The sequence below is a fragment of the Polypterus senegalus genome, chromosome 1 (assembly GCF_016835505.1).
Source record: "Polypterus senegalus isolate Bchr_013 chromosome 1, ASM1683550v1, whole genome shotgun sequence".
NCBI lineage: Eukaryota > Metazoa > Chordata > Cladistia > Polypteriformes > Polypteridae > Polypterus > Polypterus senegalus.
The window spans coordinates 163606688-163626916 of record NC_053154.1 but is presented as its reverse complement, the minus strand read 5'-3'; the positions used below and the strand labels follow the sequence as shown (position 1 = coordinate 163626916).

At 37.6% G+C, this 20229-nt stretch overlaps 1 protein-coding gene across 2 annotated transcripts; it reads left to right on the top strand.

The window, feature by feature from the left end:
* Positions 1–1270: 1270 nt before the first annotated feature.
* On the top strand, positions 1271–16044 carry LOC120534337 (zinc finger protein 436-like). Of its 2 annotated transcripts, none has more exons than XM_039761855.1 (3): positions 1271–1496; positions 6885–7594; positions 11038–16044. In XM_039761855.1, exons 2-3 carry the CDS (start codon positions 6919–6921, stop codon positions 12123–12125), a joined length of 1764 nt encoding a protein of 587 aa, XP_039617789.1. In that variant the 5' UTR covers positions 1271–1496; positions 6885–6918; the 3' UTR covers positions 12126–16044. The 2 variants fall into 2 exon arrangements, with proteins under 2 accessions (XP_039617789.1, XP_039617798.1); XM_039761864.1 differs by lacking the exon at positions 1271–1496 and adding an exon at positions 2384–4003.
* Positions 16045–20229: the final 4185 nt, after the last annotated feature.

Sequence of the window (20229 nt, the reverse complement as noted above, 5' to 3'; positions counted from 1 at the left end):
CAGGTTTCACAGTCTTGATGCAGTGGTTTCCACATTCAATGTCTTGTTACCATCAACTCTGACCTCGATAGCTGATGACAAATTGTATGCTGCTGCTGCTGACTTTCTCACTGAACGCTATAGCACCAACATTTCACCGGCATTATGCGCTCAATTGTCATTTCATGCATGTTTTCAATCCTTCCTGTCAACCAAGTCGACTGTTTTCGAAGTAGCTGAACTGTTGCTGATGGGTCACTGTGCACCGTTGTCTACTTTCAGTGACTTTTGCACGGCTTAGATGATACTACTGACTATACCGATGACTGTAGCTGCGTGTGAATGGTCGTTCTCCAACTTAAAAACCATCAAAAAATTACCTCAGAAGTACCCTGTTTCAAGACAGACGTAGTGGTTTGGCTGTACTCTGAATCGAAAACGAGCATACCAGGCAACTTGACTTGTCAAACATTATTGAGACTTTTGCACAACAGAAGGCACACAAGAGAGTATTTTAAGGTAATAGTGATATTAGAAGTAATATGATTTGTCACTTGTCAGTCAGTTCCATTTTCGTAAGCTTTAACAGTTTAACAAATTTGTTTTATTGTGTACCTTAGTATGGTTTACTGTGCATTAGTGTCACCGCCGTGAGAATTTGTGAGCGTGACCACTTTATGATGTCCATTTTCTCAGAACTTGTGTAAAACAGGCCGATTGTGTAGTAATAATCTGTCAAACAAGTAAATAGCAAACTAAAAAACCATACAAAAATCCAGCAAGATTTTTTTCCTAAGAAATCCAATTATACCTGAATACATTTTAAATGATAAACTAGATTACAAGTCCACAAAAAAGCAGAAGAAAATAACAAGATGTCAAATATGTCCAGCACACTCTGTTGCTGCATTGTTGTCATCATTGCCCAAACTTTACCATGCTTAACTCAGGATAAGAGAGAGTGTCGCCAGGACAGCAATTAAACAAATTCAAATCAGTTCCTCGTGATCAACCTCGGTGCCCTTTTCAGTTGTGTATTGACACGACAGATGGATTTGGAATGTGGTTTGCTTAAGTGGTTGTCATTTCGTCGTCCGACAAGCATCTTCTCGCAGAATCCGAAAGATCTTACCGTTATGGAAAAAAGTCATAAAATAGGGGATTACAGACGAAACGTTACGGGTGATGGAGTACCTGATGTCGCATTATGAGGCACTGCTGACTAGTAGGCAGCAAAGGCGCATGGGAACTGTAGTGTTTTGGCTACTCAGTGACTGCGCAAGTGTGGAGCTGCAACCAGGGTGGAGACGTGAGGAGGATTTTAGTGCGTGTTGAAAGCGCTCGGGTTTCTACAGGCATTTCCCGAGTTTGCGGTGCATCTTTGGGCGGAGGCCTGGACAGTCCACGTGGAAGCGGTGCGATTTGCTGGCTCCGACAATAAGCCGTGCAGGTGTCCTGCGCTCCGCCCTGCACTTTGCGGACTGCTTGCGGGACCGCGGCCTCGCTAGGAATGCTAAGTATGACACGTCTCTTCTACCATAAATGCAATTATCTTTATCTAGCGGAATATGAAAGCGTTTGCAGTGCCGACGGCCAGATTTGTTCCGTCTTTTGCAATGTCACATTATCGTTGCGGCTCTGACTTTTAATGTTCTGTATGTCAGAAAAATAAATAAACTTTACCGTAACAAAGCAGATTCTTAATTAACTGCAGTTTTAAACCGATCAGTGACGTAGCCTTTCAGGGGGATAGTTCTGCAGGTTCAAACGCCTGACTTGAAATATTTTTTAAAATTGGAATGCAGACGATATCACGTAAACATTCCAATGAAATCATTAAAATTAAATGCACGCCCACTTTCCACCAATTTAATGAAAACAGCCCCAAAATGTAGTTGTTCTTAAGTTCAGTCCTGCGGATCCACTGTGGGGCAGTCTCTGTTCCACCCTTGTAATCGATCTCATTGTTTAATGGTTTGGCCTTTTTGTTCTTTTGTTATTCTGTATCCTGAAAAGCATAGTAGTGCAAGATTTACAAATATAAGAAACATATCCATTTGTGTACGTTTGCCATAGTATTAAACGCTCAACTGCAACAAGTACGCGGGGAGACACTAGAAAATTGGTAAGGGAGATTTTGTAGAAATATTAGAAAGTATTTCTTCATGCAAAGAACCATGGATACATGGAATAAATTGGCAGGTAGTGTGGTTGATAGGACTTTAAGGAACTTCAAATCTTGATTTGATATTATTTTCGACAATCTAGGTGAATAGAATGTACAAGCTTATAAGACTGAATGGGCTGTTCTTGTCACAGTTCTTCTAATGTAATTGTGTTTGTAATAATGAGAATAAAAAAATCTTGCTGGTGTTCATAGGGTAATTTTTGTCACATATATATATTACAGTGAAAAATCTTAACTAAGATTTAATAAAAAAAAATACAAAATTATGCCCATGTAAAATATTATGCTTACCACAAACTTAATTTTGTGATTTCTGGATTAATAACAGCTCACTTAATTAAGGAAGGTGGACAAAAACGTGCATTCACAGTGGACTCTGGGACTGAACATGACAGCAACTAATTTAAATCTGTGGTGTATCTTGAGTAAAGACACTTGGAAAATGAATGTGTTTATAGTAGTACAAGGTTAAAAGAAAGTATTTTTACATGAATGTTTATTTCAAATGACAGTCAGCTTGCTTACCAATGGCACAGCCAGGCAGCAAACTGAATAAGGTGATAAAAGTATTTTTTTTTTTGGATGTTTAATAGTGCATGGTTGCGCTGCTGCTGCACAACAAGGAGACCACAGTTCATGTCCTGAGTGCTTTCTTGTGTGTGGTTTGCATGTTATCCTTGTGTCTGTGTGGGTTTTCATCCTTGTGGTCCAGTTTCCTTCCGCAGTTCAAAGAAATGCAAGTTAGGTGAATCAGTGTTGTCCCTTGTGTGTTTATCCTGAGATGAGCTGCTGTCCTGTCTAGGTGTTGTTCCTGCTTTGTGCCCAGTGCCCTGTGATAGTCACTGGCTGACCCACAAACCTGCCCTGAATAGGCGAGCTGCATCTTAAAAATGAAGAATGATAATTTGATGTTTTGTTTTCAGTATAATCATCTCCATTTGCTTACAGCATGTCTCATATCTGCATAAAGCTGATGTCAGATAGTTGGAATCTGGACTTAAAAAACAACTGGTATTCTGTTTATGTATAAGTAAGTAATTACTGATGGGAGAGAAAGAGGAGATGCAAAAGTAGTTTTCAGATGGAAACTTAAACTTTCCTTCTTGAAATAACAATTAAAAAAGAGAATAAGAAAACAACACAATGCAACAACAAAAACTGAAAATCAGTTACAGCTGTGAACTAACAACAGTTGAGTTGCACTCCTTTAATATCTTGTCTGAGTTTCTTGCAGGCACCACTGCTTGATGTCTCTATAGCATAGAGCCAGCGTGCTTCTGAATTTGTAGCCATATGTTGTTATCCCATTCCTGCAGATGAGCTTGACCAAGTTACTAGCCGTTTTACAGGCACGGTGCCACATCTCTGGATGCTTGCGATCCATGACATTTCAAACATCCTATTGGATTACAGACAAGAATGCCGGCCAACACAGCACCAGTATACCAGCATTTCTCAAAACATTTTTGACATCAGTAGGTGCATGTGGCCTGGTTTTCTCCTGCTGTAGGGGTGTATGGAACATCTCCCTTTCTGTTCTGACATTGGTGGCTGCCTGCATTTTCAGCAACAGTATGGAAGACAGCTGAAATGATCTCTCAATTGGACCAGTCTGATATGTCAGTCCTGCACTGGTGTGGTCACTCAAGGGCACCAGATCTTGGACAGTAATCAGTCCTATCAATCTGCTGAAAATATGCCTGGAGTTGGGAAACAGTGGAGCAGCCAGATCCGTAGTGTCTGGCAACACTAGCACATTACATGCCTGCCAAGCTTGGAATTAAGTGTCTTTTAAAGATGACCTGATGAAACAATTTTCCACTTGGATCTCATTGGGTAAAACTGTATTTAATTTAGCTTTTGTGTGTTTGGCAAGTTGTAGTGCCTCACTGCATATGTTGTATTTTTTTGGTCAGAGGATCTAAAACAAATTGAAATCTTTTTGTGCAAGTACAATGGTTGTAATTAAAGTTTTCTCATTCCAGAATATATTTTGTTTCTTTTTTACCATCAGTATATATGCGTGTAGTGCATGATATTTCTCTTTTTATATTTCAACATTTCACTCTGCATTTATGTTGTATTTGATTGACTAATACACTGTATGTAATTAGTGTATAGCACATTGAAGTCTTAAGTAAAAGTTCACTTAGTAAGAGTAAAATTAATTTGAAAGTTGACATTTTGAGAGGTCTTTGTATTTAACAGCAAATGTTGGCACACTTTACTCCAGAGTTAAAATACAAAACTAATACGCTCAAAACATGGCCCCAGAACCCTTCAAAAACAAATTCAAAGAGGCTCAATGGTTGTGGTGAAGTTCACAAATTAATTCGGCAGAGTTAAAAACTATTGAAGCAGTCCAGCAGTAAGAACAGTTTTTAGTTTGACGAGTACAAACACAGTGCTGGAATTATGGAGTTTCTCCAAAGGGATTTGAAATACTTTATATAATATAATATATGAAATACTTTATATATTATTAGAAGCTTATAGTTTACAAAGTACAGAAGCCTTGTGCAGTTGGCTAATAACTAAATTGTATAGCGTAAGGGTGTCATTATACCAAAATTTCAAACTTCGATACGATACTACATACTGAAATTCAATACCATTTTCGATACCCAATTAACTATATAATGTAACACGATAAAAAAAGTTTAAAACAAGTAAAAGAAATTTTAATCATTAAAGTATAGGAATTAACCACAGTAGTAGTCAATAGCCGTGGCATTAACCTTAATGGGCATTACGGCCCATCAAAAAACTACACTTCCTTTCCACCCACAGTCATTATCTTATTTTGGCTGACTTGCAATTTGAACCGATTTTTCCAACAATATGAAGAAACTGCAACAGATAGGTCTGTGCTGAGCAGAACTTTTCGTGACACAACTCAAATGAAATGCACCACACTGCTACATTCACGTAGATCCTATCAATGAAGTGCCCGGCGTTGCTAGCCTAATCCAATCAACTTTCACTTTTATTTGCCATCTCACAATTCAGTTTCTCCTGTAGTAGACAAGGTGCACTGTATGAGCACACAGAAGAGTAGTGCCACTGTTTATGCAAATGAGCACTGAATGTTATAGTGCTTTACATTTTATAGTAAATGTAATAAAGTATAATTTCAAAATCGCATATAGAAAAGGGCGGCACGGTGGGGCAGTGGGTAGTGCTGCTTCCTCACTGTTAGGAGACCCAGGTTCATTTCCCGGGTCCTCCCTGCGTGGAGTTTGCATGTTCTCCCCGTGTCTGCGTGGGTTTCGTCCGGGTGCTCCGGTTTCCTCAAACAGTCCAAAGACATGCAGGTTTGGTGCATTGGCGATCCTAAATTATCCCTAGTGCGTGCTTGGAGTGTGTGTGTGTGTGCCTGCACTGTGGTGGGCTGGCGCCCTGCCCGGGGTTTGTTTCCTGCCTTGTGCCCTGTGTTGGCTGGGATTGGCTCCAGCAGACCGCTGTGACTCTGTAGTTAGGATATAGCGGGTTGGATAATGGATGGATGGACATCTAGAAAAATTAAAGAAAACAATGTGCTATGATAGCACACTTTGCAGCAAGGGTTTAAAAATCGAAAAAGTGACAGAGCCCTAGCGCTAAAGTGTGTTGTAAACTGGCCCATAGGTAAAAATAATTGCAGACCCTGTCTTTTGCATTAAGTTTCACTGACTATAAAAAACATTTTAACCTGCAGTAAAACCACAAATGCAACATCCCTGCTTAAAATGAAACAGTTTGTATACTTATACCAATTAATGTTTCCATAATTTAGACATTAGATACTATAGGAAGTGGGGCATCAAATCTAGCCATGCTTATTGGTGACCTACAAGGCTCAGCTGTCAAAAACCAGAGCAAACTGGAAGAGCATTTGTAATGTAGGTTATAGAAGCGATAACATGAAAAAAGAGTGTTGAATCAATTTTTAAAATGTTAAGATTGACACCTATCAATATTTTGATACTTTTAAAAATCATAGTACTGTATAGTGTTCACCTGGAAGAGACGGACACTCTCATTCATTATTTTCTACATGAAAATACTTAAAAATAGGTAATGACTTTTTAAAATATGTTTTGAACAACAAAATTACCCTAAAACTTTTTCATTGAGTTCCGTCTGATGATTAATCAATGTAACCCCCTATAATATTTCCATTAAATGAGAAGAAATCAAAACTATATGCTGGAATTTTGGCATAAGTAAGATCTTACTGATGTTTTTACCCATTTGTGCAGGCTCAGGACTCAAAGCCCATCTGTGCTTATCAATGCTGACATTCATTTAGTTTTATGGTCATCCTGTCCATCTCTGGGGGGAAAAAAAGTTTTCTTTTGATTTTACCCATTTTGTTATATATTTTGACTGAATTCTTTATCTAAGGTGACTTACAAGACCAGAACACATTGCAGCTGTTTACATTTATTTTTAACAATTGGAGCTCAGACAGATTGAGTGACTTACTCAGACTCAGGGAATGAGCCAGCATTGTGGTTTAAGCTGATGTGCCTTAGCCACTACCACACTACCTGCTTTCCTTTTGATTGGAGTTCCTTTTACATGTGCTTCTCTATTAAGTTCATTCATTGTATTGTAGTACTAAATTCTGCCATGCATTTTGTTATCATGCTTACTGTAGAAGGTGTCATATAAAATAAATATTGAAAATGTATTTATTATATGAGTAATGTTAGTTTTGCTTTTTCCTGCACAGACTAAATAAGGGTAGTAACAAGTCCCACAATTCAATGACTGACATGGAAAAGGAACCCAAAATGTCTTTCAAAGAGATTATAAAATTGGGCAGCAAACATAAAGAAGAGGCTTTGAAAGAGAAATATATTCACAGAGTGGATACGAGTCATCCATTGGACAGTGTGCTTTCTGAAGAGGAAACTAGGAAGCAAAAGCCTGTCTGTATTAAGGAGGAGCAAAATGAGAAAGAACTTGGTAACTATGAGGAAACATTTAACTCTTACTCCATTATCATTAAACAAGAGAGTTGTGAGCAGGAGTATTCCCCATTGGGGCAGGAAGTGTGTGAAGAAAATTATACATTAATTAAGGAAGATCAGCAAAACATCATAATTAAAGAAGAACTCAGTGATGAGCAGTGGACACAAACAACAGAACATTTCTCTGAATTACAGTGTGTCAGAATTAAAGAGGTCTGCGAGCAGAACAGTGTCCACATTAAAAAAGAGGAATCTGAGCAAGGGTTTGCCTCTGTTCAGCAGCTCGATAAACCAGTAACAGAATGCAAATGCCCTGAAGTGCAAGAAGTTGTAAATTTAGGGTCCTCTCCAGCACAAGTGGTGTTTGCAAAGCATTGTGGTGCTGGGTCTCCACAACCTGAGAACATGTTGACTGAGGAGGACACATCCAAGAACGAAGACCAAGAATCTGTCAGACAAAAGGAAAACAGTAAGTTTGTCGTATCAGTAATGAGAAAGGACTGAGCAGTCCAGTTATGATTCTCAGAGGTTTTAAGTTTGTTTTAAATGAAGGTATACTGATGCTAAAAATAAATATATTCCACATCAGTGGTGCATGTATTAATTTATTTACTTTTCAATAGCTTTCTATTCACTTGTTTTCCACTTTTATAACTATATGTTAAAGTGTTTATTTCTCATTTTTGCATACATTTTATACTGTTATGCTCATACATTATTTTCATATGCCAGTTTAATGGAAACATGTAAGGTGTTGGACCTTTAACTCACTAAGTTGGAGGAACTATGTTAGCATATTGGCATAAAGAAAATGCACTTTCCACTATATCTTAATGTAAAGTTGGTGGTTATATCGTTTAATGATCTTTTTAACTGTAGATGTATAACTTTTATCTTCCAGTTTAATTGTTAAAAGTACAGTACATTTGAATGTATCATTTAATTATAAAGCCTGCACAAAAAAGCTGCAAATAAATTAATCCCTATCAAAATGTTTTGTGGGAGGCACAATGGGTATCTTTACCACCTCACCACAGTTTAGATGCCCAACTTGAAGGATTTATCACATTGGTATTGCATGTTTTCCCTAAGTTCAGTGTTTCCTGTTATATCTTATTCTTATAGGTGATTTTATTTTGTCCCTTATTTAGTTGGAGATATGCTTGAAGAAAATTCAATGTTCAAGATTTTTATTTAGTAATTTTACATAAGGAAACATATTTGCCTTCTCATTTACATCCAAGAACAGGCAGAAATGAAATAAATCAAAAAGAGACAAGACAGGTTAAATCTTATAGAAAATTTCTAAAATATTTATACAATTTGAAAACTGATTCTCTGCCAACTACTTCTAGCAGTTTGATAGTATATCTTTTACCATAAGTGGTTACTGGATACATAATGAAAATTCTGCTTTAATATTATTTATTAAATAGATGTACACTACTGGTCAAAAGTTTTCGAACACCTCAGTTTTAATGGAAATGCAGCACTTTAATGTCCTAATGTTTCATGAAATCAAAGCATAGAACAAATAAGCAATGGCAAAAAAAGTAAAGGAATCGTTAAGTGTGCAAAATTTTATTCAAATTTTTGATTCACCAAATAACCCACCTTTTGTTGATAAAACTGTGGTAACCGTTTTGAATCAGAATGCCAGTCACTCTGTGTAAGTCACCAACTCTGCCTTCAGCAAAAGAACCCCATATTATCACACTTCCCTTCACCAACTCAACAGTGTAAACACTATGAATGATAAACCGAAGTTTATAAATTTTGATTCGTCGTTTCATAAGGCTTTTTTCCTGCAGTTTTCCACAGCTTGGTATTTTTAAGACCCTATTCTGTTGCCTTTGGATTGTGTAAGACATCACTGTACTCACTGACACTATAATTTTTTATTTATTTATTTTTTTTTTTGCAATTTCTCTAAATGGAAGGCCTACACATTTTTAAGGGTAATAATAATTCTCTGTCTCATTTCAGTTGTTAATTGCCATTTTCTTGCCATTATCGTTGGAATTTACAACTATTATTGTCCAAGCAGTACTTCAGAGGGTGTAGTACTACAGTCTGTTCTAAATCTTCTTTATGACAGATAGTTTTATAAGTAATCAACAGAAGTTGAGACACCTGTGCAAATTGTTTGCTTTAAGTTGCAAGGCTTAATTCACTTTTATTGCAACAGAACATCTGTATATTGTAACCTATTAACTGTTCCCTGAAGAAGGCCCATTTGTAATATTCTGAAATTTCCCTTTTCAGTTTTTACTAACCTACACTTTAAATTTAAACCTCTGGCAGTTTACTGCATCCTTTTTACCATTTTAAGCTATTTATTGTATTTCAGATTTTAAGAAAAACTGAGGTATTTTAAAGTTTTGACCAGCAGTGTATGGCACTGGAAAGAAGGGAATTTCTGGAGTGATTTATTGGGGGATTTTAAATTGGCTGATTTACTGAAGTTATGCTCCACGTGTAATGGGTGTCTGTCATCTGTTGAGAAAATTTCCAGCTTTTTCAACACTGCCCTCTGATACACTTGCCAAATCATCTACGTCAGCCCTAATAGCTTTGGCTGCGTGTTTGGTATTTGTTACAGGAACATCATTTTATTCAGTCATTCTTTAATTTTTCATGCTGACTTATTCAATACAGAATTTGTAGAAGGCCCGAGCCTATCCCAGCATCACTGAGTATAAGGAAGAAGCGAGTCCCAGGCACACTAATATTCAGCCTTAAGCACTCTCTCATAAAGGGCCAATTTAGTGTTGCCAGTTAATCTGATATAAACATCATAAATATTTCATTCATTTTCTGTATAACTGAAAAAGTACTTGGTGTACCCTCTCTTAGATCAGTTTATAATTTAGTGTAATAATTTAGTAAAAAATAGTATAATAGTAGCAACAAATAAACAATATACAGTAATATCACAACAAAAAGAAATAAATACACGTTTTTAACTGAATTACAATGTAAGCATACCCAGAAAAAAGGCATACATATAAATTTGAAATTCATATTTGAAAAAGGCATGGCCACAAAAAAAAGGACTATACATTTTTTTAATTCATAAATTTTAATTAATAACTTAATGTGTTACAATAATTAAAATTATTATTATTAAAATAAGGAGATCAGAATAATGTTGTTTTCTTAGCATTTTATGCTAAATTATTTAAAGGGATGAGAGTTTCATAAATGCTTTTGCGTTGGGGGAAAAAGAGATACATATCAGCTAAAGTCAGCATCAGGTTTACATTGTCCAACAAGTTTTAAATGGGTGGCATTTTATATTTAAGGACTACAGTTGCTAAGAGCTCATTACTCTTTAGTCACTGACGGAAGCTTCCACCTTAACTGAATAATATTGTGTGACAAATAAAAAGATGGTTCCCGATTTTTGAGGGTCTTTTGGGCAGCCAGTTGTTATAATGAACACAAGAATATGAATGGGAGCACCGCACAATAATAAATAAAATACACACCATAGAAAAATCAGTTGCAGTGTGCCCTTTTTGAAAAATTCACAGTGATTAAATAAACTAACTCGATTCACTTAAAGCCTGGATTTCACAATCAATTTACCCATAAACCATCCCTTCCCCTACCCTTCCAAAACCAGTGCCTGGATTTCTGGGGAGGTAATCAAGATTCCTAGACTGCATATTCACTAATATCAGTGTTAGGGGAGCACTGGTACTTCAGTTATCCTGTGTTTCACTGGTCTAGTAATCTAACAACAGCAAATTACTACAGCAGGTTTAACTCTTTATTTTTTTTTTTTTCTAGTTTATCATTCTCAACGGCCATTTTGTGTTCTTGCCCCATACAGGGTTATTTTAAGTACTGTTTTTAAATGTAATTAACTCTTGTGACCTACTAATCTATTTAATTTTATTTTTACAGCTTATGCAATGGAGAAATCTGGCCCGTCTTGGTCTTCATTAGGCTATGCCTATCTCCATGGTAAACTCCAGCAGAGATTGCAAGAGATCTCCGCACTAAATGCAAATGCTTCTTTAGGGCCTGTGAGCATGGAAAACCCTTCTTTACAATGGCGGCCTCTGCCAGTAGATAAGATTATGAGTTTATACGCTGTTACCCCTCAGCGCATCCAGACTACTGCCATTCTTCATTTCTGCCATGTCTGTGGGAAGGGGTTTAAACAAAGGTCACACTGTGACCATCATCAACGAATTCACACAGATGAGAAGCCATATTCTTGTGTTGAGTGTGGAAAGAGATTTCGATGGAAGTGTGATCTTCAGACTCACAAGAGGATTCATACTGGAGAAAAGCCATACTGGTGCTCTGAATGTGGTAAGCGATTCACTAGATTAAGTCATCTGCAGAGTCACAAAACTACACACACAGGAGAAAAGCCATATTGTTGTATAGAGTGTGGCAAGTTGTTCACGGATAGATTGAAGCTTCATAAGCACAAGAGAATACACAATGGAATTAAATCTCATTGCTGTACAGAATGTGGCAAGGCATTCAAAAGTGCAAGTCACCTTATGATTCACAAGAGAATTCACACTGGAGAAAAACCGTATTCTTGTTCTGAATGTGGCAAGAGATTCAAAAGTGGCAGCCATCTTCAAACGCACAAGAGAATTCACAGTGGAGAAAAACCGTACACCTGTACAGAATGTGGAAAAGGATTCTTAGGGAAAAGCCCTCTTCAGAGACATAGGAAAATTCACACTGGAGAAAAGCCATACTTTTGCACTGAGTGTGGCAAAAGATTCACACAAAATTGTAGTCTACAGACACATATGAGAATTCACACTGGAGAAAAGCCATATTGCTGTGCCCAGTGTGGAAAAACATTCTCTGTTAAGTATCGTCTTCAGAAACATGAGAGGGTTCACACAGGGGAGAAGCCCTATTGTTGTATTGACTGTGGCAAAAGATTCACAGAGAAAGGTCACCTTAAGGTACATGCAAAGGTTCATGCTGGACCAAGAAGCTCCCTTGTTTTGGAGACTTGAATATGTTTAACAATTTTAGGCAGCACTTGGCTTAATTAAAACATATATGATACAGTAAACTGGACGGCTACCATAAATTTTTATTTAAAAGGTAGTCAGAAGAGCTACTATGGCCATCCGAAGAAATATTCACGCTTACCATGAAGTCCTTTCATGATATAAGGAAAGAAGAAGGCATTTTAACCCAATATACTTTGTTCAAGTAATTGTAGGAATTGCCCACGTATGAAGAACCCACTACTATAGCACAGCAGGACCTCTGCTGCACTTCTGCAGATGGACCCAGTCTAAGATTGCTGAAGGTTTGGGCTGAAGGTTAATGTAGCTAAATACAATGTTTTAAATATAGGATGTGAAATATAAAGATAGGGGCAGGGATTGTTTATAGAAATTATATTTGGAAAACCCGCTGAACCCATTACCATCCAGGATCAATAGAAAGTGGAAGGACTAATGAAATAGGTTGTATAGCTTGCTGTGTAAAGAACAAGTCAATACAAATTGTGCATCTTTGAGGTCACATCAGAAATCCTATGCAGTTTTGGTCTTTTCACTACAAGGATGTAAAAATGCAAAAAAAAAAAAAAATGCAGAAGAGGTGCAAGACTTAATTCCATAAGGGTGGATCAGAGATTTTAAAAGCAGCAGGCATATTATATTTATAATTGTGAAAGAATATGGAAAAATAAGTTTGCTAGTTGTTCGCTTATAATTATTTATTTAACAAGGATGTAAGGGGAAAAAGCATCAGACAAAATAACTAGTTATGTGGAGCAATTTACTAAATAGTGTAACTTGGAGTGGTAGTTTAGGGTCTTTTGGATCTCAAAAAATACTTAGAATGCCCTCTGCAAATTTGGAATTGGTGAGTTTTTTTTGGAATGAATACCTTAGCACTCATCAAAATGTGTTATTAACTTTGCATATGCGCAAAATGTGCTCAAAGTGATCAGGCACAAGCAACTCTGAATAAACAGCAGACTCCCCAAATGCAGTTTTTTACTGTTAAAATGGCATATTCAAAATACTCACTGCTGCTCTTGAAGTTGTTCTGCATAGTTGTTACTGGAATCTGCTACAACGTTAATGGGATGATGTCACATTCTACTCTCACTCCTGTTCACTGACTTGCTAACATGACAAGCCCTCCATTGCTCCAGATGTACCTGTCAGAAGGACAACAGTGAGATATGGAGGAACCAACCAATCTGAAAAAGTAAAGTACACTCTAAAGTTTTATTACTTCCTTCAGGTTGGAGTTTGGGAGATAACTTAGCAGCTGACTTTCTAATTAAATGAAATGGACTAAAGACTTACAATTTGTGGAAATCACCAGAAAGTATCCACTGCTGTGTCTGCTGTGCCCATTGTTTTTTCCTTAAGCTTGTCTCTATTCAAGAGTTTTCGTACATTTTTTTGAAGTTTTTAATTACTGCCTATCTTGTTTTGGTAAATTCTGTATTCTTTTAAAACGGACCACTTCCATCTGTTTTCTTTATGACATGCTCTGTCCTTTACAATGGTGAATGATGCCCGAGCCTATCCTAGCACTCTGGTGCACCATGCAGCATGTTTATTTCATCATTGCCATTGGGAGCTACAGTAGAAGACTGCCTGTGCATAGATCTCCATTTTATAGTTGGATCACTGCCACCACCACCACCACTCTTAATTTCCTTATGTCTACAATAGATAGTTCTAATAGGGATTCAGTACATTGAAAACGTTTTGAAATCTTGGTGCTGCAGCTCATTCTGTATATCTACACAGTTGTTCAATATGTTTCTATACCACACATTTCATCTGCTCATCCAGGGGAGAGTTGTATTTATGTTTATATACAGTAGGCTATTCTGATTCTAAAACTGCAGATGTATAGTTTGTAAGTTTATACATACCTCGGTGTAATTAGAGAGAAGGTAGACATAATGGCATGGCTCAGTTGTCCATAACTCTGCATTTAATTATTGTTACATGTAATAAAATTACCCATAATGCATCAGGTAGGTCTTAAACAAACCATACATTAGCAAGGATAAAATGTACACATTTATTTATTAGCTGTCATTTTGTAATATTGTAAGATGTTCTACTCTTAATAGTTTGTTTTCTTGGTCAGTGTACTTTTATTAAAAACTTTGTAGCTGGCTTTCATTTTAAATTGGTCGTGTTTGATTGCTAGCTCTCATTCTTTGTTATTCACGCAATAATGTAAAACTGATTTGGGAAATCTTTTAATTTCTGTTTAGTTTTACAATTTACAGAATTGTGATATTAAGTAGGATGTGTTCCGTGAAATTCATAAAAACTGAAAGATTTGTAATGCTTTTTTGATCCACTATAGTCAAGTATGAAGACGTAATTGTTCATTAAAACCCTGATTTTGTTTAATGAAAAGGAAAAATAACATTCATATTTTGCCAAGATCACTTATCTTTGTTAAAATCAGGTAACATAACAAATGAAAATAAACTAAAATGTCAATGACACATTAACTTTTGCTATGATTTATAAAAGTGCTGCCAAAAATATTAATTTTATAAGGTTGTGATTAGCACTGTTATGCCACTGCTTCATGGAGTACACTCTGGATTATTCACCCGGTACCCGGTTTTCATCCCACATCATAAAGGTTATGGTTCATGTTAATCAGTGATGAGGTCCATGAAGGTGCTCGGCTGGCATCCTCACGATAGTTTGGTCCTGCCCTGTGGCCAGTGGTGTTGGGATTAACTGCAGACTCTGCATCAGTAAATTCCATTGAGTATGTTTAAAAAATGATGGATGTGTTAAATTTGAAGCACCAATGGCTCACAGTTGAAATGCTGCATTCAGATCTCTGGCCAGTTAGTGTCTGCATGGAGTTTGCACATTTTCCCTGTATCTGTGTACTCCAGTTTACTGCTAAAAGTTTAAGAAATACAATGTTGTTTGTATCTGTAAAGGAGAAAGGAGACCGCGCTTGCTGGGTGGAAAGAGTGGTGTTATGTTATATTGCTTATTACATTGATATTGATTTATATTGTGAATCCTTCCAAATTCTAATTCCATGCATAACACTACACCTAGTACTTCAGTTCCCACTGCTTTAAGTTTTCCAAGGAAACAAGCACTCAATGGCACCATTTCTGGTACACTATATTAATATGAAAACCTTGGGGCTACTGATTGTTAGATGTCTATTGACTTAGAATTGGTACTTTGCTGGGAACGTGCTTTGTTGTGACACTTTAGTAATTACAGTTGCCATTTGCAGATCAAAATCAGAGAGTATAAATGTGCTTTCCCACCTCCCGTTACACACATACTGCTGATGACAATTGATACACTTTGTTGCCAGAGATCAGGCCTGTTTTTTATGTATTTATTTATTTATTGGTAGAGCTCGCAATACCCACAGCAGCAGTAACATACTGCTGTTCAATACATTTGTGCTTATTGGTGACACTCGTGCTTATGAAATCCAGTAAAGGTGCTTTGAGTACCTGTAATTTAGTGAGAAGAACTTCTGTGTGAGTGGCTGCTCTATCAGCCAATAAAGGTCTGCACCATTGTGATTGCATATTAATGAGGTTAATTTGCATATTTGGTTATATAAGGGTGGCGACTGCAAAGAGTTTGCGGTGCACTCATGCATTAATACAAGATGATTATGAATCGTAAAGCTAAATTGCATATGAATGTGCACATGCCAGGTTTTATAAATCTGGTTTTATTTTTGAGTGCACAAATTTTCTGTTTCATACGTGCATATTTTCACAGTTGAATCCCCACAAAGTTTTATAAATGAGAGCCTGGCCTTGTAAATCACCTTGGATACACACGTGTCACCCAGATATACAGTGCATAAAAAAAGTATTCCACACCTTAACCAATTGTTATTTTTTTTTGTTTGTTTTTTATTTACTGTGTAGTAAAACCCTACAATGAAATTTCGTTTACAGTCATTTTTTAATTTCAAACATTGAGGCATTGATTACATCTTGCCTGAAGAAGGGGCCCGAGTTGCCTCGAAAGCTTGCATATTTTCTCTTTTTAGTTAGCCAATAAAAGGGGTCATTTTGCTTGGCTTTCATGACATTCATAATGGCTAACACGGTGCAACACCCTAGTACTACAAACATTGAAGCAGAAAAGTACTTTTTAAAGTGATACTGTTTAATGTTATGCCTTGCAATAAGGAGACCTGAGTTCACTTTCCGGGTCCTCCCTGTGTGGAGTTTGCATGCTCTCCCTGTGTCTGTGTGGGTTTCCTCCCACAGTCCAAAGACATGCAGGTTAGGTGCATTGGTGATTCTAAATTGTCCTTGGTGTGTGTGTGTGTGTGTGTGTGCACGCCCTGCGGTGGGCTGGCGCCCTGCCCAGGGTTTGTTTCTTGCCTTGCACCCTGTGTTGGCTGGGATTGGCTCCAGCAGACCCTGTAGTTAGGATACAGCGGGTTGGATAAAGGATGGATGGATATTTAATGTTAAATGTTTAAGAAAAAAAGTAAATGTACTCAGCCCCCACACCTAACATTTTGTAAAGCCCCAATAAAAGTTTTCTTTCATTTTTGTTAAGTATAGTAAATATTTTCCATCTTTGCTCACTTTTTGGGAGTGATGTTGGCCCATTCCTCCAGATACTGTAGCTTTGCTGCAGTTTGTCGAGGTTATTCATGGAAGGCTTGTGTTCCTCAATTTTGAACTACCACCATAGACTCTCATTCTGATTGAGATCAGGACTTTAACTGGACCATTGCAGGACATTCATCTTTCAGTCCCTGAGCCACTCCAACGTTAGCTTAGCCTTGAATTTGTATTATTACCCCGCTGAAAGATCAACCTTTAACCAACTGTCAGTTTTTACTAAGACAGGTATTTTTCATCATCCATGCTTTCTTTTGTTTTATATTTTTATTCCCATTCCTGCTGAAGAAAAACAAAGCAGCATAATGGCACCACCACCACACTTTGTTTTAGGTATGGGGTGGGTATTGTTATACTTGTGCCACACATATATCTTTGAACTTGACCAAAAACCTCCTCCTTGGTCTCTTTCAACCTCAAAACTTTTCATTTGACATTACTATTGGGGCCTGGCTTAGTGTGAAATCCGTGTGGATGATGACATGTAAATCACTTAATTCCCTTGGTCAGTCTATGAGCCAAATGAATGGAGTGAGTGTACTGTCACCTGTAATGGTTCAGACAGTGCTAGTCAGTAAATTTCACCAAGAAAGTTATTCTGACCAGTGAGAAAATGCATGGGTGAGAATCTGCAGGGAGGCAGAGAAGCCAATTGATAATCCATCCATCCATTTTCTAACCCGCTGAATCCTAGCACAGGGTCACGGGGGTCTGCTGGAGCCAATCCCAGGGCACAAAGCAGGAAACGAACCCTGGGCAGTGCGCTAGCCCACTGCAGGGCACGCACACACTAGGAACAATTTAGAATTGCCAATGCACCTAACCTGCATGTCTTTGGACTGTAGGAGGAAACCGATGCAGACTCGGGGAGAACATGCAAACTCCACGGAGGGAGGACCTGGGAAGCGAACCCGGGTCTCCTAACTGCGAGGCAGCAGCGCTACCCACTGCGCCACCGTGCTGCCCCAATTGATAATCCCAGGTGTAAATTGTTTGGAAAGGGCAGAAACGAGAGTGGCAAAACTACAAGATAGTAAAAAGTACAGTTGTAATGCTTTTGGAAAATTTTGCTTTTACAGTATGCTAAATATGATTCATAATATTTAATGTGTTTTATTTCAGTCTGTTTTTACTTTAAAATTAAATTGTGGCCACAGACCTCATGTGAGAAATGTTTTGCAAATGAAAGGGCAGGCAGGTACAAATGGCCTCATTAGTTCATTAATATTCATGAGGTAGTTTTCCAAGTCTGTCAAATTTTGGAAGCAGATAAAATTCTGGGGCTATGCAAAACAAACATAGAAAGGAATTTTGAGAAAGTAAGTATAAATTGTTAAAGAGTTTCATTCTTTATTAGAAAGTTCATGTTTAGGCATAGATAAAAGTGACCAGTGTGTGTGTGAACATGGAAGAATATGTGAAATGGAGGCTTGGCACGTTAAGATTAACATGTTTCATGTCAAGCTAAAAGTGGCTTAATTATGAATCAACCAGACCATAAGAACTTATCGTTTGTCCCAAACTTTGACTGATTCACAATAAAGCACTGTTTTATTTAAGATTTTGTAACGGGTACGTTAAACAAGATGCAGTAAGGATTTTAAAAAGGCACTGCCAGGGAGACATCCTAAGTACCAGGACTAGCTGTGCAGAGAGAAACAACTGCCAAAGAAATGACAACTCGGCCTGACTGAGCCATCTACAGACTGCCCATCTGTCACTCCTGAGCACCCTGCCTGGTTTAAGAAACCAAAGGCTGAAACAACCAAAGCCACAGCCACCTTAAATGAAGCTTGCTGTGTGGCCCAGATCTGAATATTTCAGGTTGTATGTTTTCATACCTAACATTTACTCCTGGATTCTCTGTCAAATAAACATAATTAATGATTGAAATTGTTTTGCGTATTGCTTTGCTGAAGTTGTCTTGTTGTTTACTTAAATTTAGTAATTACAGATGATTGTTAATGAAACAAACTGTGTATTGTCAGGGGTAGTGAGTAGCCCTTGACTTCTGTTAGATTTTGTAGCCCTTTCATTGGTAACCATTTGCAATACCAAAGCCCAACAGGCATAGTAGATCCTGGCTTTTGCTGGTGTATTTGGAAGTGTAGCCCTTTCAGGGGAAGCAACCTGAAGACGGATCGACACGTAAGTGAATTCCAGCAGGGACGTCTTATGATCGGAATGGCTTCTATCCCCGGGGAAAGTAATGAAGTTGAGGTAGCTAGCCTGGGCCAGTGTTGAAATATTCTTTCTTTGTATTTGAACAAATCTGTGCTGAGTGAATGTTGAATAGGTTAGGTATTGCAGGACGTATGTGTGAATCAACATTAACAGCTGAGGCATTTCCAGTATTAACTTGCCCTCCAATGTAAAAATAATTTAAGAGATTAAAGTGCCTTTCCTGGACAGTTTTACACCACAAAACAACATCAATCTCCTACTACAGTCTAGATCTGGAGTTGACCTATGGATGGCTTAGCAGAGGTGAATTAAGAACAAGAGATGAGCACCTCATCATAACCATACAAGATAATTGTCATAAACTGGGAGTCCCAAAAGCAAACAAGTCCCATAAATACTTCCAGAAATTGCCCTCTAGGGTTACCACCGAAACCTTGACTAGAAACAAAACGGGCTTTGAAGAATCTTTTTAAAATAACTTTTTTTTTTTGGGACAAAAATGCTCTGTAGCACAAGAAACTCCTTAGAGCCAAAAAGGAATTGCCTGAGTAGGCAAAGGCAGTCCACAGCAAACACAGTCCCAATACAGAACAGCACAGGTTCAGAAATCTGGGAAATCACAATAAGCTGAAAGCACAGCAAAACACAACTAATCCTCCACACCCTAGTGCATTCAAAATGAACTGCCAGAAACTAATGAAGGCATTCCAACCTATAGGGTAGTGGGCAGATCCTGGTGGTGATTGTCAGGTGGCCCCGCCTCTTGGTAAAGCACCCCTAAAACACATGGGACATAACACTGGCTATATATAAATGGATAAAACCGAAAACAAAGAATCAACATTAAGTACCTAAATGAACCAATTAAACATGAACAAAAGAAACATTAAACATAAACTGTCAAAGAATTACCTGTTAAAGATGGTGACAATTCACTGTACACTAAGAAGAAGAATGATGTTCAGAAAGGCTAGCCATTATCAAACTACATCTTTTCTCTGCCTCTTTTCCACCCAGTCCAGAAACATTGATGGAGAGAGCAACTGTCAAACAAAAAAGGGTGTATTTTTGTCATTCAGGCTATTAATACTAAAATCAATACACACAATGAAATTATGCCACCTTTGCTTAGACTTCTGCCTCCATGACCTGGACTCAGATAAATATCAGAAAATGGGATGGATGGAAAATGAAATAATATTGTGCACTAAGGATGACCCCCTTTCAAAATGAACATGCACACTTCTGCACAAGTTATGCAGAGTACAGAACCTGTTCAGATACAAACAGGT

Excerpts from the sequence above, each read along its gene's own strand:
- LOC120534337 (XM_039761855.1), top strand. The coding sequence starts at position 6,919 with ATGACTGACATGGAAAAGGAACCCAAAATGTCTTTCAAAGAGATTATA. Across the intron at positions 7,595-11,037 it reads TGTCAGACAAAAGGAAAACA|CTTATGCAATGGAGAAATCT; the intron begins GTAAGTTTGTCG and ends TTATTTTTACAG.